Here is a 25,841-nt window from a genome sequence, read left to right on the forward strand (position 1 = left end):
TAGGGTTTACCATAATGCTAGATATATAGCCGAGTGTTTGAACTATGTTTTTACAGCATAATATCTTTGAACATGGAATTCCAGCATTTTAAATTTTTAAGTAGTATATCTCGTCCCCCTCCCCAGAAATAATACTATGAAAAGTGAAAATATTTAAATAGAATAATAGCCTACGTGAAATGCTTTTATACGTAGCGGTCAAACATGCTGACTTTTTTTTTTTAATAATGATTTTATTTGCATATGATATAAAACAGCACCCACATTCTCCTGACAAAATTATATTTATTTTTCAAAGAGATACCACTTGGATCTAATTTTGATAGTGATCTTTGAACACTGATCTTACCAGTTCTCTTTTCTTTACTGAAAGGCAAAAATCCAAGATCTTTATCAATGGACACCGATCCCAAAAAAGTTTCACACGTCTAAATGTAAACTGCGTTTACACTGAACAACTGTATACATAATAACATGATATTTCATGACTGATATAACAGTGCAAAAATAGTGAACACAGCTGGGCAATTAATTCAGTTACTCACTAACATTGATTACATCCATCATCATCATGTAGCATAACTGATTACATCAATTACTGCCACAAAAATAATCAACGTATCAAAATTAGATCTCTTATTACTCCAACTATCCATGTAGTCAAGATATTTTGATTTCTCATTATTAATTCAAAGTTGTTCAACTTGATCTTTAGTGTCAAGAGTCATAACAATAATCGATTAACTAAAATCAGTGTTTCTGGTCACCCCAATTAATCATGTTGGATGTAACTGATTACCATGCCTAACAATTCATTATCAAATTTCACTAAATGTCTAATTATAATGAGTAACTAAACAGAAAAAAAACAACACTTAAATTTATGCCTAATGTGTTTAATAATTTATTTTATTTTTTGAGAGAGAGAGAAAGACGAGGAATAAACAGATCATTTATAAACCATCCAAAGACAGGATCATACTTAGCACTTTTATTAGATATTGAAACATGTGAACTAAACCAACTGTTTACAGGCTGACTACAGCTAGTTTTAGTTAAGGAAACACAGAAAAAAAAAATCAGAATTTTGTTTCAATCACTCAATCACACACATAACAGCATTGCAGTATTTTTCTGGGTGTAAGTCTGCCTTGGGTTACACATAATTAATAAAAACTAGCAAATAACTGTGACATTTTAGTTATTATAGTAGTAATGCCAATTTATATAAAAATCTAAAACAAACACTCAATTTTACATCAGGTTTATGCTGCTACATTTGGAAAAACTAATAATACAAGCTCTAGGTATCAGTGAAGAAAAAGAATATTAACATATTTAATTTTTTTACTACCTTAAAAATACTAATTTCTATAACTTGTTCTTTGTATGTAGTAAAGATTTTGGAAAGCTGGCTTCCTGGAGTGAAACAAATAGTACATAGTATCCAATATACTACAGGTGACATCGGAATCCTTAAAAAGTCCACTTTCTGACTTTCACGTAGGCACTTAAACTATAACTGCATTGATTATTTATAAAATTTTTCAAGATTTCACTTTCAATTTTGCAGTCTTTTTTTCAAATTATCATAATTTTTCATTACTGAGTAACAAAATTGCAGGACCCCCTACCAAATATTTAACTTTTCACAAATTTCAAGTTACAAATGTTTTTCTGTCCGGAGTGAAAGGAAAGCAAACAGAGTATAATGAAGGATGGCATTCACACAATTTCACTCATCTCCACTCTCACTTCTCCAGTCTGGTAGTGCATGCTGTCATCTATGGCAGCGCCCTCCAGTGGCTGTTTGTAAACTTGAAACAAATCTCAGTTTATGAAATACTTTTTACAGTTATCCATGGTATCTGGTAAAAAATAAATAAAAATAAAGATACGAATATGAAAATGTGACAGAAATAAGATAAACTAATATTGTAGCATGGATGTGTCTGAAAACAAGTTTATGTTACATGTTAATACTGTTAGGTGTGTTTTATCAATCAAAATGTTTAAAAAAGAATCATTGTTAGTTTGATTTCACTAGTTAATTTACTAACTAATATATAATCATTTTAAGCAATCAAGCTATTAGACAAAACAAGCTTTTAAAACTTTCATAATAAACTGAAATCAGTTCCTTTGATCTTTAATAAACATAAAAACAACCTACTGCAACATTTATTACAAATGAATTTAAATATCCAAATGATTACTGTGTTAATTGGTATTTCACAATTGAGGGAAAATAAAAGAAAACAAGATAAAAAAAAAAATCTATGTTAACAATCAGATATTGATTAAAGTTACAGAGAAACCAGGTACAACTTTGAACAATATGTTACTAAGACCAGTCTTTAAACCAAAAACATGCAATAAACCTGCAGACATATGTGCAAATTAGGGTTCAGTTTTCAGAAGAGACTGTAAAAACAAGAACATAGTTTACAGTTTGACATGCAAACTTTGTGGTTCTGTATACATTGTTGAAACAATCAAAACTATTAGGGATAGAATTAACAAACACGTTCAGGCTCTGCATACATTAGACAGTAAAGTTAGTGCTGTGACTGAACATTTTGTTGACAAACACATTATAACTGATACTGACTGTCCTACAATGATAAACATCATCAACTGCCATTGTTTTTTTTTTGTTAGAAAATTCAAAGAAGCTCTTCTAATTTCAGGAAATAAGCCGAAGTTAAACAAAACACCAACCTGGAAGTTTTAACTATTACTGTTCATATTTAATTAGTATAATATTTTAGGTATGCTTCTAAATAATATAGTATTGTTTGTTTGCATGTACTTTAACTTTCACAACAGTTATGTTTGTATATTCTTGTGTGAACTCCATCTTATTATGCAGACTCGAATTTTTTTGAATAACCCTAAAATTATTTAACAAGTGTCTTGTTTATCACGATGAAGCCATAATGGAAAAATGTTGGCTTAAATAAAAAGTTGTTTTCTGGAGTAATAGGTCGTGTTTTATATATTTTTTAAACAATGAATACAACTCTCTAGTTTGCTCTACAAACTCTTACAAAACAATTACTCTTTACTTTCTAAGCTAGTGACAATTTCATTCATCCCTCTGGCCAGTTTTGTAACATTATAGTTATCTGGAATCATCCTGGTTATAATACACCATGCTGTTTTGTAAAAACTTATCCTAGAACAAAGTGACAGATTAGTTCGTTATAGTAAAACAAGGTTCCCCCTTATTACAAAAAGTGTTGCACCCTCCAACACAACCAACTACTTACCAAATCAGTCTACAAATGGCTTAATGGCTGAAGAAAAAACGGTACACACGTGCAGCAATTTAATCTATATTACGTATTAAAGTATGACACACTGACTAAACATATACCGTTGTTTCAGTCAATGCCCTTCTTCGGGTATCTGTAACTAAACAGTAAGTGTGCAAACAAAAATAAGTCTTATTTTGAAGGTCTTGTGATACAATAGTATATACTATAATATGTATCTGTAGTTAACACCTTGTTGTCTTCAGTTGTTTAACGTACAACATATTTCTTGTTTTCCTCTTTCAACAACCACTAAACCTAAGTTTAGTTTTTTTTACACTGAAAACCATTCAGATGGCTTCCACTGTTGGACCTGCTCATAGCCTTGATACAAAAACAAATACAACAAACTGCTTTATCTTCTCACTACAAGAGGCAAACCCAAACAATAGAGTGATGTACAAAGAAGGTAACAGCTAAAGGTTAAGTTGTATTTTTAAGACATGTATTATTCACATTAGACTACACATTTTAAAGAACTGTACCATCATGTAAGTCTTAGCCACATAAATCTCAATCTGCAATCTTTGTATGGCATAATCACAGGATTTTAAGATGATGTCCTTCTCATTGCTGGACAATTTCAACTATCTTTTATTTTTTGTCAACTTTCTTATTCTTGGAACATTAAAACGTGACTTCCAATTGTTTTTACTTTTTAGATGAAGTGTACAGGCCTCTCAGCAGTGTCGGCTGCTGCCAGCCTTTAAAATAAATTACTAAAATACAGGCTATTTTTAATGAATCTTTCTTGTGGAGGTACTACATTATTATTAAATTCTATAAAACCAAATACGGGTATATAAATTTAAACATAATTGCTTCCTACTTTCTACTGAACTAAGTTTTACCTTTCAGATAAAAACCAAAAATTTCTTGTTTCTGTAAATATACATTTTTTCCAGACTATTTTAGGCTCTTTGACCAATTATACAGGTTTTAAAAGTTTGCTGGGAGTCCCAGTTGGGTGCAAATTTAGAGTGATGAATTATATCAGCATGAAATTCACAAAATTTCAATTAGAATGATTCATTATCAGTCAACACTTAACACATTCACTGTAAAGTCCCAGAAAGCGTTCTCTTTCAAGAACAAATAAAAACAAAGTTAAGAGTAACAAATATTTATATTTCTTGCTTTTGAAGTTCATATGTGATGCACATTTTACTGATGTCATGACAATACATATTGCAATGTTAAGCATTCCTTATGTGACGTCATTTTGATGTCTACTGACTGACTAACTGACAGACCACACACTACTGTATAGTGGTGTGAGTGGTTAAAAAAAGGTGGCCTTTGGCCTCCTTTCGAGGAAATAATAATAATAAAAACTATTAAAGTTTCACATTTTCTAGTTAACAAATGAAACTTACCATGAAGATGCAGCATTTTTAAGTTTTTTAACTTCTTTTGTTGCCCAGCTAGCCAGTGTCTTCGTCTTAGTAGCCTTAGAACGGCGACCTTTGGTAAGAAGGTCACTTATAATTTCATTGTCCAGAAGTGGTAGCATACTTTTTCCAAAAGCTGAGCAAAGGTCTCTTAAAATTCAAAATACAAAGTTTTTGTTATTATACTTATAAAGTAATGGTCCCTTACAAGTAAACATGGTTCACATCCAACACTGATCAAATGAGAATAGTAGAAATTAAACATTTGCAAACCAATTTCACCATTGTACAGTTGCATCATAATTATTGAATACAACCATAGGCTATGACAACATCTATACCACACCAGACAAGTTAGGACAGAGAAACAATATGGTGTCTATAATAGCATCAAACAAAATATTGAGGTATACTTGATCAAACTCAGTACTGTACAGTTCTGCCAATCACATCTGTTTCGTTCTTGGATTGTACCGACATTTAGGTATACACACATTAACCCTTTAACTGCGGATCTTTTTGCGACCCATACACTGTATACAGCACACCCAGAGGTGGACTGTACCCCTCTATGGCAAATCAGCAGTCAAATGGGTTAAAAAAATCTAGTAATAAAGCTATTTTAGCAATAATTATTACATTTCATTAAACGAACAAAAGCTAATTGTGTTTACGGTCCCTTTTTATAGACATGTTATTGGCTATTTGAAAAACATTATAGCTTTAGAGCCAAAAATTTCTCAAATTAGTACTGTCTACGGCAACTGCACGTGTGCATAAAACACACAACATAAGTAAAATTTTTAGTTCCTTATTCTGCCTGTGCCTAATGACTGCAATATTCTCCCACATAGCGTATATGATTCCTTGTATCCCTGCCTTAAAGAAATAATATTAAGACTAGTTACTGACTTTCAAGATCCCTTAAACATAAGATTACCAAAACGTTTTGTAGTTACTTATTAAGCTAACAATATAAAACCAAAAACAATGCTATTACAGGAAATTTACATAAACCAAACAAGAAATTATGTTTTGACATGTACATTGTATATTTTAAAGTTTTTTTTACTTTAAGTTATGCAGAAAATGTTGGGTTATTTATACTACAGTTAAGAACAGCGTGTATTTTTTACCCAATAAGACCAGCACAAGCAGCTATGTTCTCATCCGAGTGGTCTGGGTCCTGAGCTAAGTGTTTGATAAATTCTATCATATGCTCTACATAAGGGAAGACGAGTTGAACATCGGCTGAAATAGAAAAAAAAATAAAAATACATGAATATCTACAGGGTGGGGATGAAAGTGTCTAGAGTTTAATCTCTTACTATTACTCTCATCCTAACAATAATTACAATGGTTTCAACTGTCTTTAGTACGAACCATGTAATACAAACTCCAACAATTGTATATCACCAATTGGTACAAAATGAGTATAAACCTATAGGTAGTAGGAGAATCACAAAACCTACAACTTTGCCAGATGGAACAACTTACACAGAACATACTTATGAAAACAAAATGACCAAAGGTGCTACTGCAAGGTGACCATGAAATCATACTAGATAAATACGACATAATAAGATCTGTAGTTGTCAGTGCAAGTTTGATGACCAATCTCAAACAATCTACTTTTCAATTTTAGAAATGTTACAAGTACTCAATATTTACACATCAGCAGAAAATTATACTCAACATTGCGTCATGCACGTCACTGGAGATAAGCTTCATGCTGCTGTCTGTTACATCCCACCTTGTCTGGAACACGTCATTGAAATGGGTCGAGGAAATACTGAAGGACCATTTGATGCGACTTAAATGATACTACTGCACGTATTGTTAATGAAAATAAAATATAATCTGCTCAAAGGTCACTCTGCAGCACCACCTATGTCCTTTTATATATACATATATGTGTTCAGTCTATGATTATATAAACGTGTACTAACTGACTTTATATACATATATGTGTGTGTGTGTGTGTGTGTTCAGTCTATGATTATATAAACGTGTACTAACTGACTTTATATATACATATAGTGTGTGTGTTCAGTCTATGATTATATAAACGTGTACTAACTGACTTTATATATACACGTGTGTGTTCAGTCTATGATTATATAAACGTGTACTAACTGACTTTATACATACATATACGTGTGTGTTCAGTCTATGATTATATAAACGTGTACTAACTGACTATATATACGTGTGTGCGTTCAGTCTATGGTTATATAAATGTGTACTAACTGACTTTATATATACATATGTGTGTGTGTGTTCAGTCTATGGTTATATAAACGTGTACTAACTGACTTTATATATACATATGTGTGTGTGTGTTCAGTCTATGGTTATATAAACGTGTACTAACTGACTTTATACATATATGTGTGTTCAGTACTAACTGACAAAACTTTAGATTATACTGACACCAACTGTATCTCTACAATGTAAACACATTTTTACATTCATCCAATTTTAGTTTTTTCTATTTAATTTGAGACATTACCCACATATATGGGAGATGTATTGCTGCATAAACTAATATAAAACATGGATTAACTGTAGGAGGGTTTTAAAATTTAACGACCAAGCAACAAAATTTGAATGTGTCAGTTTTGTCTAACTTGTGGTACTAAGTATCTTAAGTTTATCTTATAGTTTATTACTTGCTGCTAAATCAATACAGAATCTCAAAGTATCTTTATGAACCTGAGCAGAAAAGACATCTCTGATTTTGTCCTGTAAAACTTATATATAAGTATACATTAAGATTTGTAACCTGCATGATAGGCCTACAAGGAATTGAACCTGTAAGCTTTTAGCCTAATCTATCCTCTCAGCTTTCCAAGTTCAATCGCATGTAGGACTATATCGTAAACCACAAGTTCCTGAAATGAAATGTATGTTTTCATTCATTCACTTCTATGTACACTTTCAAGTTATGAAGAAAGCAGTTTCCAGAGAAATCTAGAAAATCTTAAAATATGTAACATCAAATGCACCATTTTAACTGTCTGTAGACTAAATATGAACAATAAAACCAGGAAACTCAACATGTAACCAGAATAATGAACATAGAATGGATATGAAATACAGATTGACTGGTTAGTTGGTTTTAATGCAAAGCCATACTGGACTATCTACTGTGTCCAATATGGGGAATCAAACCCCAGAATTTAATGTTGTTAGTTTGTAAACTTACCACTGACCCACTGGGGGATATGAATTATAAAACTAGAATAATTAAAATAAGTACTGGAACCATGAGAATGAATGCAGTGGTCACGCACTACCAAACGAACCAGGTGAATATAAACTTTATAAAACTATACAACTTACTTTTTAAAATTGAATTAGTTATATCCTGTACAATTAGAATAATAATGACCCGTGAACTAAGGTGTCGACAAAAGTATATACGACAATTCAAGATAACTTCTACTTGTTCTTCAAGAGAAATACAAAATAATTTGTTTAAATTATTAATTATATCTTTTTTGTTATTTTAATGGACAGAACAGAATTTACAAGACTATATTATAACAGCAAATGACCTTTATCAAATGAAAGATTCAAAGCTATACATACTTTGTCTTTCAGCAAGAACCCTAAATAGGTCAATGTCGGAGATTTGGAAGCATTTTCATGTAGAAGAAAAACAAACAAAGACTGGTATTAAGTTCAGCCACCTTACAACACAAAATATCTAACTACACTTACTACTTGGGGATATTTGGTCTCCTTTGAGTCCCTGAACAATGCCAGTGTAAGCCTCTAAGCATCCTTCCCGAAGTGAATTTAGATACTCCACCATGTCATAATCAAGCTATTACAAAACCAGTAAAGTAATATTAGTAACTTGCCAACCTAAAAATTTTGAAATACCAAATATTTCTCTCTCTTGAATAACACAATATACACAGTTACCACCACTGAAGTTACGTCTGTTTTAAGCGATTGTCCACAAAACTTAACCTGGTGCCACATAATTGTGCATTAATATCTATTTTGGAAACTATACCAAGATAGTTTTCACTGTTCATATATCAAATATAAAATCTAATAATTTCTCTGCACTTAAAGACCAAATTCGTTGAGGCTCTGGGGACTAGACAAAAGAAACTTTAGGGTTGCCAGTTACATGTATTTGCTCCAGATTATTTTAAACTCCATGCTTCAAATTTTCACTAACTTCATAACTGGATAGTTTTTAGCATTAACCATAATTTGCTTTATTTAACTTTATCAACAAGCCTGTTTAGGCTACAATGAATACTTTTCATATTATCAAGCCTTTAAGAAATGCTTTACACTTGTCATGTTAACATTACTTTCCCATTGTTTTGCTAAAAAGTTTTTAGCAGAAAAACAGCAAACATTTGAAGTTAAATTTGAATTGCATATTATTTTAAACAAGTTTATACCACTGTGTTATAGTAGTAAATATATACTCTATAAACTTACTTTATCGTACCTCAACTTATTAGCGTAAATTCTTGTGTTCAATGCTGCAATATTGAATATACAAATATCTGATGCTAATGTGTGAATCAATATTCTCTTTACCTTTTAAACTACTGAAAATAAAGTTCAAGTCTGAATATCCACAATAAGTGATTTCAACCAAGAGCAATCTGACTATACAAGTCAGAACTTTTACACAAAAACTTAAATTAATGAATCTAACCCAATATAACAAACTGACTAGTAATAATCATTATAATTTATTACATAGAGATTTAATGATTATTAAGCACTGAATAACCATTTGAATACCCTTACTGTCAAAATTTTTTTCTTCTTTTTCTGCCATGATCTTAATATTATCTCACAAGATTTAGCCAACTTAGGTTAGTCCTAAATCCATATACCAGGCTTACAATGCAAAATGATTTTCTTTAATCTGAAAATCACTTCATATCATACAAGTTTTCTTGTTATATTTTTTGCTCCCTGGGGATGTCTGGTACCCTGAGATTATATAATAAATCAGCATGTATTACAAATGTTTACAAAAGTGAGCCAGGCCAATGTGTTTGATTCAGTAATGAGAGATATCTCAGAAAATAGAAAAGATAGGAGGCTCTTATTTTATATTTTAGCTTGTCAATATCGGTAGTTTAAGTTCCTAATTCGTACAAAACGATAGAATTTGTATTTTAACATCACAAACATTTAATTTGAACCAGTGCTGCATTCAACATACCACGTGACACACAAAAATCGATGTTACGGTGCATTTTTTAATATTTATCTTTAAATTAAGAAATTAAATAATGTATAATACTAAAATTTGAATTATAATCTACAGTTTGATACCAAAGTTAATGACATAAATACATAAAATAGTAGTTCAATAACATTTTGAATGCGAGTCAACAAACGCGATGACATGGCCTTTGACCCGTGTGGAAAGGTTAATAGTAGAAATCATATATTTCTTCTCAACATATTTTGTTCTCTTCAAGTCCGTTAACAGATATTTTCTAACTAGGAACACGTACTTAACAAATGCATTTTCATAAGAAAGCTTAAAAGGTACATAAAGAAGTGTACAAATTGAAGTGATGATCATACAAACTTTCAGTACAGTGCAATGTGTTACCATAACAGAAACAATTACACAGTCCAGATGATAAACATATTTTCTCAATTTGAACTGGTGATGCAGTAGGTATAAAAATGTAAATATTATCATATCAACAGCAGTACAGAACTTTTTTTGTTGACTTTCAAAATTTGTAATGCATACTGGAGGGAGTTACATATTTTGATAAAAGGTTTGAAAAAAAAAAACACCTTTACACTATGTACTAACACTGACGAAGCCACAAAGACAAAACATTGGTTAAAAGAAAAAGGTATTTTATAATTATCTGGAGTGTAAAAGTCATTTTTTTTCTAACCTTTTTATCAAAACAGTACAGAAGAGTTGATGAACTCACCTTCTCAATTTGAGCTGATGATGCTTGCACTAAAGTTTGTAGGACAATTTCCAAATACTTTTTAAACTCCAAACCAATGGCTAAGGCTATATCACCAAATACGGAGAGGATATGTGGCTTCACTGTTCGAAAAACATTATTATTCTAGAAAAAAGAAAGCAATTTATAAATTCTACAATGATTGTTATAAAAACTTTGCCAAAGATCCACAGAGCCAAAAATATAAGAATTATACAGACAAGATAGTAGATATTGTACATTAATGAGCACAGGCTGTATAATAAAGTTCAAGATTAAAGCCAATGGATTATATTTTCTAATAATGTTAGCACAATGTTTCATTGAGTTATTTAAAGATGTGTTTACGAACAGATTATCAAAATCATATAGAAACAAATAGGTTATATTAACCTTTATAACAGGGCAGTCTAACCCTTTATCTAGAGAGAACCAGAATGTAAAGGATGGAACTGTTTCGAGGACTATAATTTAACACTTGTTAGGTCTTACTGGAATAGAATTTTAATTTAAAGTTTATTTGTAAATCAAAATTTGTTGAGTAAATGGGTTGGGCATAATACTTATAAAAAAAACAACAAAAATAACAGATACTAAATAACATTTATAATACAGGTGTATCATCTATACATGTATTATTATTGGATTTCATATCTAATTTTCTTGTTCATGTTTCACTCTTCCGGTTCTTGTATCATTAAGTTCAACTGTTGATAAATCTTCAAACTGTTCTAGACATTACTTCCTGCACAAACACACTTTTTTCTAATTTTTCCATTTGAGGTGTTTTTATTTAAAAACTTTGTTTCCCCATCACTTATACATCACAACTGAAATAATACATGACGTCTCACTTCTCGTACAGCAGCTATTAAATGATTAGAATGCTCATAAAGGCAAAGGAATTATCCATATTATAAAAGTACTTAGGTTTCTCTTCTGGATGAAGAAAACATTACATTATAAAAGTATTTGGGCACCTCTTCCACGCTTTTTTTCTACTGATCTTTTCTGTTTTGCGGGAAAAAACAACAAAAACTACTGGATAAGATAGTTTGAAACTTGAGATGAACATTTTACAATTTATGTAGATTATGCAAGTAAAATATTATGTTTAAATGTGATACTTATATGAATTCATAGCTAACATACTGCAACATCATGATCCAAATTATGTATAAAATGATACAACAAACCCTTTCTTAAGCTTAAAAAACAAATCAGGAGAGTAGATCTGGAAGATATTGTTCATGAACATTTTCTTCTGTCAACACTTCATCTAGCTAAACTTTTATCATTTGGTTCTGATCTTTACACAGGTCTCTGCTGAGTTAGAAGCTTTTGTTATGTGCTTAGATCACTAACCTGTCATCTTTCAAAGCTGAGATATAGGCAATTACACCACACCATCAAAAACAGTGATCGGTTAAAATCAATAACAATACACACGTTTTGAAGTTGCAAGGGTCAAGTTAGTGGTATTTTGTCCAAACTATATCAACTTTCTTCACAGGGGCCAACAAGTGTCCTATTATGCTCAGAAATAAATTTAGGAAATTCACAAATACTAACTTTGAGCACACCAAAATGTTTTTTAATATATGGAAGAACAACTACAAGTTTATTTCCTATAAATTTTTATTATTCAATGGTACAATTAAGTCTTCAGGGCAGGATGTAACCACCTGGGTGTGATAGGAGGTAAGAGAATGTTGCACTGAAGTCAAATCTTCTCACAAGTTTTCTTTTTCTGTACTACAAGAGATGCCCAACCAACCAGTGAAACTGACTCGTGGTGTTTTCAATTTAAATTATTCTCAATTTGTTAAACTAGAAATAAATTCCTGAAGACATTCCTAAGCAACTGTTCAACCCTTCTTAATTAGAGAAATAAATTAAAAAAGAAAAAAAAAAATCACAGAGTTTAGTGAAGAACATTCAAGATTACACAAACAAGGAAAAAACTTCAACAAACCATAGATAAATGTGTAAATATACGTTGTATTGGGTATTTCTCCAATTGGATGATATACACTGAATACACAATACGTAAATAACAAATACAACTAAAGTTACACAAGTATTTGTGATATATTTTAGTAGATCCATTGGGAAATTTTAAGGAAGTACTACTCACCCCTAGGTTTTCCAGTAGCATTGCCATTATTTCATCGCAATAAGGAAGTACCTTGATTCCAAGTGCTCTACAGATGTCTCCAGTTAAGCCAACTGCAGCTATACACACCTGTCAAAAAGATTGTATACCATCAGAGTTCTAACTCTGGAGTCAATTTACTGATTGATATTATAACTATGTTAACTCTTTCGCAATAGGTGGGTCTAACCGCGCATGTCAAAGGCTTTTAGAGTTATTTTCAAAATTTAATTAAGCTACTTTTTTTTATGTTATACCATTTAGTATAGCATAAAAGCGTAGCTAATAATCCATATTTTAATAGTATATAAGTTTTAAATTCTTAATTCTACAAGGGAATATTTAAAAAAATCCTGAATTTCCCCTAGTGTGAGAAATGTAACATTTTCTCTGGGCATCCAATCTTCTCTACTTTATTCACCACCCCTCCAATAAGTATGAAATTTAATGTAAATTACTCATTATAAAATCACTAATGTTGAGTCAAACCATAATTTTTATAGCCTTCAATTTTGTTTGGTTACAGAGCCATCAAATAAAAAATAAGACCCTTCTTGCTACATCCACCTGTCACATCTCTTTCCAGATTTGTTAATAGTTCTCTCTTACGTTTAATTCTATATCACGTATAATGAATAGAATACCAAGATTTTCATCTATCAAGTGACGTATTATATTACAATGTTTTCTGAACAGAGAATTGTCAATTTCTCAGTTAGTACAAGATTCATTCCTACAAGAAAGATAACGACTAGCTTGGATGAATTTGTAATGGTTTTTGTTGCATAGTTAGAAAGCCAGAACAATTGTGATGGTTAGGGGAAATTGTCTACTTTTTGCATGTTATTATTCTATGTTCTTTGATGTATTATTTAATTAACTAAAAATATTTAGTGCATTACTACCATTAGTATAAAAAAGTAGGGTTAAGTGTCATCAACAGTCAACAGCAGAAAACAAGACAACCAGGGTAAGTACTTTATTTCTTGTTTTTCACGTTTATTCTTTATTTATTATTATAAAAGTAAACAAAATGTAAAACTAAAGATCTCTAAGGTTAGATTAGGTAAAATAAATAATAACAAATGTTTCACGAGGTACGCATGCAAACAGCTCGGACTCAGAGTAGCTCGTGGGTAATGTAATGCCAAAGCATAACATGAGCTACATGTTCCCCAAGTAATTTACAACTTATAATGGCATGAATAATTCTAGTTATTTGTTCAAAGGGCAATAAAACAATAAAATTTAAGTATAAATAGATGTATACTGTTACAAGTTTAAAGCTACTTAGGATAAACGAATGCAGTTTCACGCTACATTTGAAGTCATTCTAGACCGAGAAAATAATGAATAATATAAACTGAAAACAAATATTTGAAATGTATTTAGAAGGTTTTAGAGACTACAAAAATAATATTTGAGATTTCTGGGACAAAGAATGGTTTTTTTGTTTATCCTAACATGAAAATCACTTCACACTTGGACTAGTATTTATTAGTAGTAATGAAACATACTCGATATATTAAAAAAAATCTTTAGTAAAAATACTTCATTAAAAACCTAAAATTTTGTGTAGAAAAGATTTGTATTGTTTACTAAAAGTGTACCAAATGTTGTGAAGATACACATACTGCATTAAAAGTTATAGTATAAATACTTAACATGCATAAATGTGTATACGAACTCGTGTATTTTATACCAAGCCCATCACAAAAGGGATAATACAATTTTTTCATTAGGAACACAACTTCTAACAGTCTGACCACTTATTAATACAGTAAGTTCATTAGATTGGCCATTTGTTAACCCTACAGACATAGGAGGATCAAATTGTACATGTCACAACCTTTTTACAGAGTTACATTGAAATTTAAAGTACTTTATCACCAATTTATATTAAACTTGGCATAAAAATAATCTATAATTGAAATTTTTTATAGTATCTAAGTTTTAATTTCAAAAGTAAATATGTGAATAAATCCTCAGTCTGCACCTCTGATTTACATGGTTTAGCTCTGACTTCTCATTTATAGCTTTTCTCTTTCCTTACAAGACCTCAGATGTTTCAACTAATTAAAAACAAATAGTATAGATAATAAAAAGCCAGAATATAATATTTGAGCATATTATCTTCTTGTTTTATTAAGAAATCACTATATTTGTTCAACCCACAATGACATGTCACTCCTAAATCCACTGTTTTTAAGAAATGCTTAAATATATCAGACATTGCTATTGGACATGTGTTTAACCAATAGAAAGAGTATATTCTAAACAATCTAAACTAGATGAATATTTTGCTTTAGCAGTTAAAGCTGACATTTTGCTGGGAGACCTTGATGTTTTTATATAAAAGTTGTTGCTTGAAGCAATCATGGAACTTTTTTTTTAATCTACTTATATGTTAATTAGAAAGCCATGTAAATTGTAATAGCTTTGGGACATTCTATTCTAATGCCTGATATATTTTTGGTGTTGCAAAATGAATATTTTAATGCTACATGAATTACTATTGGACAACCAACATAGAAGAAAATAAGCTTACTAAACCATGCATCCAAGTGCAAAAGGCTTCAAATACGTTTCATATTTCTTGGTTTTATTCATATATTTTGTCATTCACTGTTATATACCTTTTAACAAATATAACTGTAAAGTAAAAATTTGAAACTTATTAGTTTAGATGAGAAAACTGAAATGAAAAAAATAAATATCTCTCCTTGCAGGCTGCTGTCATAAGATGTGAAATAACTCAGTTTATTTAACCCAACTTCTCATCAGGTGATTTGTTGCTTTGTTACGATAGTTTAACATTTACTATATATATATAAAAATAAATCACATTTCCCCCCCAGATTAACCCAATAAAGGCTTAATAAATTCAGACAAATCTTTAGAAGAAATAATTAATTAAAAAAAAAACTGTTTTTTTTTCTTGTTTTTCTGTACAACATATTTGTAATAGTAACTAAAAGCTTGTCAAATTTTGAAAAGATACACTTAGTAACTTCTAAGTTATAATATGTATATTATCATGATTCTGATTAACTTAATTGAGCACATTTCCACAGGTTTAATACAATCTGATCATTAAGAACATAATCAGTTTAACCCTTTCTCATCCACGGAAGGGTTAACACTCTGACTATTATTTATACAATCTGTACATTAGTCTGACTAATAGTAGTACAATCTCTACACCAGTCTGACCATTAGTGAGAATCTGTATACTAATTTGGGCATATGCAATAAACTGCATATATACGTATAACAAGTAACTAATAAAATGTAGGTTGTTGTAGAAACAGATTATTTATAACCTGTGACAAAAATAATTTTTATTATTAACCAAATCGGACAACTTGGAATTAAACTATAATTTCACACTCGCACCTGAGAAATAATTTTGTTCAGTAATCATATATAACCCAGATAATTTACATGGACTTTTATATTTCCCTTCCAACCTGAACGTTTTGAATATGTCTATAATCTCACCTGGTGTTCTGCATGGTTCTTTAATCCTAATGCTAAGAAAGGCCTAAAAGCATCCATATACTTCAGGAACTGATCACCAAGAACTAGACAGACAAAAAAAATAATCAAACACAACATGACAAATACAAGTGAATTTTTACCGAAATATTTTAACGGTTTTTTTTTATTTCAAACTATTTAAATTCAAGTTGCAATGCACTCTTTGGTTCTTCAAAACAAAGGCACAAATAAAGGTCAAGCAGCACAGAAAACTGTAATACATAATTAACAAAAACTCAACTTTAATTTTAAAACTGACCCATAAGGACTTATGACAATGAAAGTCAAGCAGCACAGAAAACTGTAATACATAATTAACAAAAACTCAACTTTAATTTTAAAACTGACCCATAAGGACTTATGACAATGAAAGTCAAGCAGCACAGAAAACTGTAATACATAATTAACAAAAACTCAACTTTAATTTTAAAACTAACCCATAAGGACTTATGACAATGAAACCCACAAATCATGCAGTTTTTCATTGATATGACACTCACAGTTCATTTATTTACTACCCCTTGGAGAAGTAGGAAATTTAATGTAAATTACTCATTATAATTTTGTCACGGCTCAGACAAAGCATAATCTTTATACTTTTCAATCTTATTTGTTTACAGAGCCAAAAAATAGAAAATCATACCCCTCTTGCCACACCCACATTCCCTCTTTCAGAAATTGTCAATAGTTTTCTCCAACATATATTATCTATAACTAACAGAAAGTCAAGATTTTATTAATCTATCAAATGACGTATTGTATTACATTGTTTTCGGTACAGATTTTTGTCTATTTCGCTTTTAGTTCAAACTTTATTCATACAGGAAACACGTCGAAGAGCTTAGCTGAATTTTTAACATCTCTTGTCACAAAGTTAGAAAGCCAGAAAAAATGTAATAGTTATGGGACATTGTCTGCTTTTTGCACGTTATTATTATGTGTTCTTTGGTGCATTGTTTAATTAAATAAAAATTATTCAGTGCACTACTACCACTAGTATAAAAGAGTAGGCTTAAGTGTCATCGACAGTCAACAACAACAAAAAACCCAGGTAAGGACTTTATTTCTTGTTTTTCATGTGTATTATTTATCTATAATTATAAAAGTAACTAAATGTAAAAATCAGAAACTTTATAGGTTAGATTAGGTAAAGTAATGAATAATAATAATAATAACAAGTTTCAAGAGGTATGTTTCTGAGCAGCCTGTGTGTTACGTAATTTGATATGGTAACATAAGATACACATTTGCCAAGTGATTTACAACTCATATGGCATGAATATTAGTTAAATACAGTTCAAAGGGCAATAAAACAATAAAATTTAAGTATAAACAGATGTATACTGGTATGAGTTTAAAGCTATTTAGGATAAACAAATGTAGTTTCATGTTACAATTTCAATTTAAAGTCATTCTATAATAGAAAAAAAAGCAATTTAAATTTATTTAAAATTTTTTATTGGTGGTTACAAGGTTAGTCAACTTGACCAACCTTGTATAAGAGTTAGGGTTGAGTAAATAACAGATAAAATATAGTTTTACTATTTAAATAATAATAATTAAAAAAGTTTGAAATTTATTTAGAAGGCTTTAGAGATTACCCAAAGAAAATTTGGGATTTTTTTAAGACAAAGAATACTTTTGTTTAGCCTAACATGAAAATCACTTCGCACTCAAAGTAGTCAGCACTAAACATTCTGATTTTTTGTCTACAAATGCCTCTTAATGATTAAAGAAAGCTTGTGAAATTTCGTGAAGACACACCAAACATATTAGAAGTTATAATATGGAAACTATAAAGGTCAATTGACAGAGCCTGTAGCAAGAGTTAAAAATGATTGAAGCTGCCAAAAATGACTGTATTTTACAAATCAAATAGACTTTGACCATTACAAACTTGAATGTGGAATTAAATAAACAGTCTAGTACTGGTGAGCTTCTTTTTCCTTACCTGTGCAAATTTGTTACAAACAGCTATTGAGACAGGTTTACTTACCTTCAACTAATGTTGACACTGCCATCAGAGCATCTTCCTGAACCCCTCCAGATTTGCAGCTACTGGAACTAAACATCTGGAGAAGAGCTGTCATGATGGCATCAGATATTTTTGGAGCATCTTCTGGTGTCATCTTCCTTAAAACACTCTATGGGATATGGAAGAAAAAAATATCTTTATCTGATACATATAATTCTTCAAATGCTTGAGATTAATCAACAGAGAAAGGAGTTTGTGTGAGATCACAAAATGTAATAGTAAGGATCTGGAACTTCTGTTAAATTGTCAGCTTATTAACTTAGTTCAAACACAGATAACCACAAAGTGACCTTTCTTTAGACAAACACTTAGCAACACATTTTTTTCTTTTTATTACTAAGAAGTTTTATTTCTAGGTAAAATCAATATTAGTCACATACATATATACAACAAAATTGCAGTATTGACTTTTCAGACTTGGCTTAGATAAAATCTCCCCAAGTTCTACTTTCTAACTGCCACAGGTTTTTCATTGGTCAAAGAGAGAACTAACTCGAAATGAAGTCTAAGTTAAGCCTCTTGCTATTACTGGATGCTTACTGTATATCACACTCTAATCACCTGATTTTTCACACAACCAAAGAAAAACTCCAGGAAAAAGAAATACATTCAAGAAGGTTTAAATTAGTGTCAATTCTAAGCACCAACAGCTGGATTACATTTACTGGCAGTCACACAATTTAAATATTAAAAGGAGATTAAATAGGTAAAGGATGGCCATCACATGTAAATTAGAAGTGTTAGCATAAACACACCAACCATGACAAAGCTTAGTAAAAGGATTTTAAAAAAATAAATAATAAAAATATTTTATTATAAAGTTTGGGAAGTAAGACTGAAAAAGAAAAAAGGTCTTATGTTATAAACAGATTTAGCATTGGAATTATATATCACAATGTTTTGTTGTTTTACAGTACCTCAACAACAAATTCTGACTACCTATCCAGCTTATGTTTGAATAACCTTTTTTGTTTCTTAAACTGTTAATCTGAAAATTCTGTGATACAGCATTATTGTTTATTAAAATGGAAATAATTATATCTGTTCACTAATTAATTTTTTTACTTAAAATAACATGTTATAAATCTTAAGATATAAATTAGTGCTATACTATACTTTTTGAATTCCACATAATTCTCCTGAAAACCTACCATTATCTAAAAATTATCAAGTTGTTCAGAACTGTGGTGTAGTATTCTATCAAAATGTCAAACAATTAATACTTTAACACATACCAGAAGTCCTGCATCTAAGCATTATAAAATTTATGAACTGAAATTTTCTTTTACGTTTTGGTGAAGTAAGAGTAGGTGTACTGTTAATATTTCTAATGGAGCTTGTCTTGGTAAGATTGGCTCTAGGTCAGCAGTTTTGGGTGTCAAAATGTCAATCCTGAATCATTTGTTAACAAACCTGTAAAGTAGCACAGAGCAGTGACTGTAGATCATTGTACTGAACTCTATCGGACGTGTTCTGAATGTGACCTTCCAAGGCCAGCACATGCTGAAGTCTCTCGAGAATAATCATTGTGGTCTTCTGAACAATCAAGTAACAGTCACTAGGACTGTTTTTCACCATTTCCATCAGTGCTTCGTAAGCAGAACTACGCAAGTTAGCCTGGCTCCCATCAGGTCTAAACAAAGTGTGAAAAAATAAAATAAATTCACTGCTTATTGGAATGACACCAGCAAAACTAATTCAAATTTAAGATTACTTGTAAATACATTAAATTGAAACAAGGTCAAGATCTAACTGAAGGAACAATTGAAACAAGAACAAAATCTGAATGAAGGAGCAGTTTGTGAAGGTCTCACTGAAGAAACAGTTAATGTCAAGATTTGATTGAAGGAGCAGTTAAAATGTTTAAGATCAGATGTAATTGTTCATCAAGTACCTGGAGGTGGAGTCATTATGATAGAATAGTCTGAGTGAATCAGGATGTTAAACTTTAAATATTTGCTGAAAATACTGTTTTTTTTTGTTTTGTTTTTTGTGGAATACCTATTGCCTCACAGTAAGGTTTTACATAAGATGTAAACAGATTATTAAATCTTTGTGAATAACTTAGACTTTAGGTATATGTTATTTCCCAATAACATTTAACTGAAGGAACAGTTGAAACAAGATGTAAGATCTGACTGAAGGAACAGTTGAAACAAGATGTAAGATCTGACTGAAGGAACAGTTGAAACAAGATGTAAGATCTGACTGAAGGAACAGTTCAGATCTTACATCTTGTTTCAACTGTTCCTTCAGTCAGATCTTACATCTTGTTCAACTGTTTCTTCAGTCAGATCTTACATCTTGCTTCAACTGTTTCTTCAGTCAGATCTTGATCTTGTTTCAACTGCTCCTTCTAGACAAGCTTGATCTGGTTTTGACTGAATTATTATACATACAGCTGAGAATGAGGGTTAGCCAAAAAATAATAAAGTTATATAACTGAAATTATCATGAATTATCATTTTGACACAAATTCAAAGTTTAATAGCTAGTAACCCAAAGTAAATATTTCACCTTTCTGTTGTTTCTAGTAATTTAAAAACAATAATTTCAAAATAATCAGATAAGCAGTACGTCTGTGGTTCAGCTCCCTCATTAGGCACGTCTGCTGCATCATAAGCTGCTTCAGCCAAGCTGTTAAATGCCTAAAATGAATGGAAAAAAGCTTAGGTTACAGATAATTCTTTAGTTCTTATAATGAAAAAACAATACGGAAAATGAACTTCAGAAAACTAAAGATCCCTAGTCAAGTTCAAGCCTTTATTTACTCATTTTGTTACTATAAAAATAAATACTAAACCCAAAGACTTCTTACACTGGCTTAAAAAACTCTGACTTGGACAGTGTTGTAAAGCATTATAAACTTCCATTCATGCCTCATCTATGTGTTTCACATTTAATTTCCTGTAAAAAAATACCAGTTTCTTCTAACAGGTCACTTAGAAGTCCACCGAGACAAATAATTCAAAGTAGAGAGGTACAAGAAAATTAGAAAACCTATGCTGTGAAAATAACATTGAGGTCACTAAATTTCAGCTTCAAAGTCACGTTCTTCAAACTTTTATTTACATGCAGCATCCATCAATAATATCAACTATAAAGGCACAGATATCAAAATGTGAAAGAGATTACATAAACTGCTCCACTAACAGCAGTTAGATAGCTGTATAGAGAAGAGATAAATATCCCAAAGGCATTACGAAATTGTGGTGATAATTAATAGTTGTGTTCAAGTTACATGTCCAAACATAACAGAGGTCAATATGAAGGTTTCTCTGTCGATACTGTTTTTGTTTTGACCACGTGGCATCTATGTGTCACCAGCTTTTAGTACAAAGCTGGTGACACATATTTCCTATCCAATGTGAAGGATAAAGTTCAAATGGGTACAGTTAGGTATATAATCTGGCAGCAGCCAAATTATTCTCATAACTTCTTCATACAATGGAGCTATGATAAACTGTTCTTTGATTAGATACTGTGCTATTACTGTAGATGATTTGTGTACTACCTTATGTAGGGGCTTTTAATACTTATATTCTGATCCCTTAACCCTTTCAATACGGGTCGGGGTCAGATCTCATGTCATCATGTTTTGTAAACTTACATTCAAAATTTTATTAAACTACTATTTTATGAATGTATGTCCAAAAATTTGGAACCAAATTGTAGTTTGTAATCTGAATTTTAGTATTATACAATATTTAATTTCTTGGCTCAAAAGTACATATTAAAAAAAAAAAGCTAAATATGGATATTTTTTGTGTGTCACATAATACATTGTCTTCCGTATTTGCTCATATTGTATTATGGTCATCATAAAATGTAAAGTATATGGTTTTTAATGAATTAGAAACTCAAATTACTGATGTTGACAAGCTAGAACATAAAATAAGAATGTCCTACTTTTCTATTTGCTGAGATATCATTATATTTAGCAAATCAAAACATAATGGCTCCACTCATCTATTCCTCTTTTGGAAATAGTTATTTACCTATACCCACTTCTCTCAATTACGTGTTTATAACCAATCGAAAGTACTCAACGTAATTGTCAGTCTTCCAAAGTATTTGTGTGTGTAAAGCCCTCATTACCATTGCACAGTTTGAAGAGTGGCAATCAAAGCAATATTCTGATTGGAAATGAGGTTATTTAGATTCAAATACAGCTTATTTATTAAGCCTGACAAATTATAGTGGAATTTTGTGGTATCAGTATATTAAATTATAATTTTTTTCCAAATTTCAAAATAAATATATAAAATCTAAAAAAAATCACATTTTTTCTTACATTCTCCACATGTGAAATTTGATGAGGCTTAGCAAGTACAAAAAAACTTTGTTACATGGTAGAGACCATTGTTTATATATATATATGTTGGTACGCTAGTCCTAAGACTAAGAAGTGTAAGACATTTGTACTTGGTAAAAAGCCAGTTTTATGATTTCAGTTTGGTAATGTGAACTGTGAACTGCACATTTACTGAATTATTTACAACTTGTGTGGTGGGATTATTAGTCAGACATGGTTCAAAGATCAATAAAACAAAAAAATTAATAAATATAAATAGTTGTCTACTGTTACGATACTTTATCTATAATAAACATTTATGGTTTCCTGTTACAATTTGCAGTCATTCTAGAACAAACAAAAGATAATTTAGGTTTCCTAATTCTTATGGTGGTTACGAGGTCAGTCAAATCGACCAAGTTAAGGTAGAGAAAATAAGGGAGTTAGGAAATTATAGAGAATACACAAATAAAATTTAACAATTTTCAGATGAAGAAAAATACTTTTAATCTTAAAATCACAATTACTTTGCATGTTGGATAGTCAACGTTCTAAAAAATAAAACAATTCACAAGCAAATCTTTAATTGAAAAATCTTAATACTCAATTAAAAACCTGGGATTTTGTGTACAAAAGCCTTGTAATGCTTACTGATAATTGCAAAATTTCATGAAGATACACTTACATCACCAAAAGTTATAGTATGACTGCTCTTATGGTTACTTCGGTGGTTACATACTGGGTGCAATGCACTCAGACCCATAGTAAAAAAAAAGTTAAAAGGTGCAATGATCTTATGCAAAATCCTGACATTGTATTTCAAACCTAGATTTGTGTGACAATCTTTTCTATGGTTGGATTTTTATCTTCTTGTATGCATGGTAGGGGTGAACTTAAGCTCACAACTGTTATTCTTTTCTTGAGGAATGAATTTGATAATTTTTAGTTCAAGACATTTTCAATAACTAAATATTTTGAGTTTATGTGCATATAAATAAAATTTACAAAGGACATGACCTTGAATAACCACAATGATATTGTCACAAAGTAGCCCTCTAACACCTCATTCCATACCACTAACTATTTTTTGCCACTTCTCCAGTTCTGGATTGTCTGTCTGTCTATGGACTTTTGAAACACCCTGTAAAAGCACTGTGCACATTGACTACACATCGTACAAACTGACATTCAAAAATATTCTACACTATGTAACATACAAGAGACTTGTATCATACACTCCAAATATGCTTTGTTTACAACTCAAAGTCGTCTTCATAGAGAATGTGTAGGATAAAGCACAAAATCAAGAGCTTGTAATACTAACAACAACAAAAAAAGCACACACTGTAATGTACTGTGGCTTATTTACTTAAATATTTTTGTTTTAGCCACCGGCTACTGAAAACTGTTTTGAAAATGCACTTCAGAACACAATATTCGTAATTTTTTAAGAACTGCTTAAACCACAGTCTTACAGAAAACCAATGAAATTTTTTATATTTTAACAATCAGAATTTCTACTTTACTCTAATAAAGCAACCAGTAAACACTTTTATAATAATACCCTAACACTATTAGTTATCAATGAAAATTTGAAATACAAATGTTTTCTGCATAACAAGTTAGGAGCATAAAAATTGTACATTCTTAATTTGTGAAAAAAAAGAAAAGAAAAAATATTGTGATAAGATTCAGGTTTCATTAATAATTTATTTTTTATCATTCCAATCAACATTTTAGACCTTGATTGTTAGGTGTATGTTTTTCTAGAACATTCAGTGTAACATTGTAAGCCTCAATTTATATTGAAGTTTACATTTTTAGCACACATTCATTGCGACATCTTTAGCTCTAGTTGTTAAAATGTACATACCCAGCACACATTTGATGCAACTCTTGGTTCAGCTGCAAGACCTTTCACCAATGTTTCCAGAAGAAGTTTTAAATAGTTTTCATTTATTACAGCTTCAGAAATGAGCTCGCACACACGACCAATAGTCCATGCGACTGTGTCCCGCACTACCACACTTTGGTCAGACATAAGTTCTATTAGCATTGGCATGGCTTGTTCTACAATAGGTTTGAGCTGGCAAGGATCTGGTCCTTCAAGAATACAACCTGAAATATTAAAAGGTAATGAATTAAACTACCGTGAAAAAAGAGAAGTTACTCCCAATTGGTACAAAGGCTCAACAAGTCATAATGTACGAGAGTTAAACTATCCCTTCTCCTTTCATTGCTAAAAGAAATATCAAGACTAGCTTTTTTTTTTTTTTTATCACTGGTTTCAAGGAATTCTACTCCTCTTCAGTACTCGTGGACTAGATCAAATCAATGAATAAGACAAGGACACAGTATACAGTGTTCATAGTATTAAAGGGTGTGAACAGTTAAGAAATCAAACACTCCAAAATTAGAAAATTTGTTAGGGTTAAAAGGGTTGTAAAAAATAATTGAAATAAAATTACTAAAAAACAAATCCCCAGTAAAAAAAAGCCAAAATTGTGTTGAAGACATCAATGTTTATAGAGTTAAATCTTAATAAAAAAGGAAATTTATTAATTTTTTTCAAAATAGGAATTTTAGGAACCATTTCTTTTAACCCTATTAGGTGTATATAAGGGACTGTTTCCAAAAACGGAAAGAGGTGGTGGAGGGGCCAATGTGTTTGATTCACTACAGGAGCGACATCTTAAGAAATAGAAAAGATAGGACATTCTTATTTTATATTCTAGCTTGTCCCCACTAGGGGGACAATCTGAGCTTTTGATTAGTTATTCATGTTATATATATATAGAAGTAAGTGTATATAAGGGAGCGTTTCCAAAAATAGAAAGAGGTGGGCAGAGGGGCCACTGTGTTTGATTTATTACATGAGCAATATCTTAGCAAGTAGAAAAGATAAGATTTTCTTATTTTATATTCTAGCTTGTCAGTATCTGTAGGTTTAGTTCCTAATTCATAAGAAACTTTATATTTTGTATTTTGACATAACAAACATCTAATTTGAATCAGTGCTGTATTCAACATACTACATGACACACAAAAATCAATGTTTATCCATGTCTTTTTAATATTTAATTTTAAATTAACAAATCAAGTAATGTATAGTTCTAAAATTTGAATTATAATCTACAGTT

The 25,841-nt window shown here is 30.7% G+C and overlaps 1 protein-coding gene across 2 annotated transcripts in view; it reads right to left on the bottom strand.

The window, feature by feature from the left end:
- Nucleotides 1–976: 976 nt before the first annotated feature.
- The window catches only part of LOC106463712 (importin subunit beta-1-like), a 41,981-nt gene continuing 17,116 nt past the window's right edge, over nucleotides 977–25,841 (bottom strand). For both annotated transcript variants that reach the window (XM_022391294.1, XM_013923774.2), the window contains exons 10-20: nucleotides 24,575–24,819; nucleotides 20,925–21,055; nucleotides 19,821–20,040; nucleotides 18,369–18,516; nucleotides 16,334–16,416; nucleotides 12,815–12,922; nucleotides 10,660–10,803; nucleotides 8,435–8,540; nucleotides 5,845–5,959; nucleotides 4,694–4,858; nucleotides 977–1,868 (exon numbers count right to left, since the gene is read on the bottom strand). In XM_022391294.1, coding sequence (XP_022247002.1) covers nucleotide 1,868; nucleotides 4,694–4,858; nucleotides 5,845–5,959; nucleotides 8,435–8,540; nucleotides 10,660–10,803; nucleotides 12,815–12,922; nucleotides 16,334–16,416; nucleotides 18,369–18,516; nucleotides 19,821–20,040; nucleotides 20,925–21,055; nucleotides 24,575–24,819 — 1,466 coding nt within the window. In that variant the 3' untranslated portion in view covers nucleotides 977–1,867. The remainder of the gene's footprint in view (nucleotides 1,869–4,693; nucleotides 4,859–5,844; nucleotides 5,960–8,434; nucleotides 8,541–10,659; nucleotides 10,804–12,814; nucleotides 12,923–16,333; nucleotides 16,417–18,368; nucleotides 18,517–19,820; nucleotides 20,041–20,924; nucleotides 21,056–24,574; nucleotides 24,820–25,841) is intronic.

This window comes from Limulus polyphemus, unplaced genomic scaffold, assembly GCF_000517525.1.
Source record: "Limulus polyphemus unplaced genomic scaffold, Limulus_polyphemus-2.1.2 Scaffold1466, whole genome shotgun sequence".
Taxonomy (NCBI): Eukaryota; Metazoa; Arthropoda; class Merostomata; order Xiphosura; family Limulidae; genus Limulus; species Limulus polyphemus.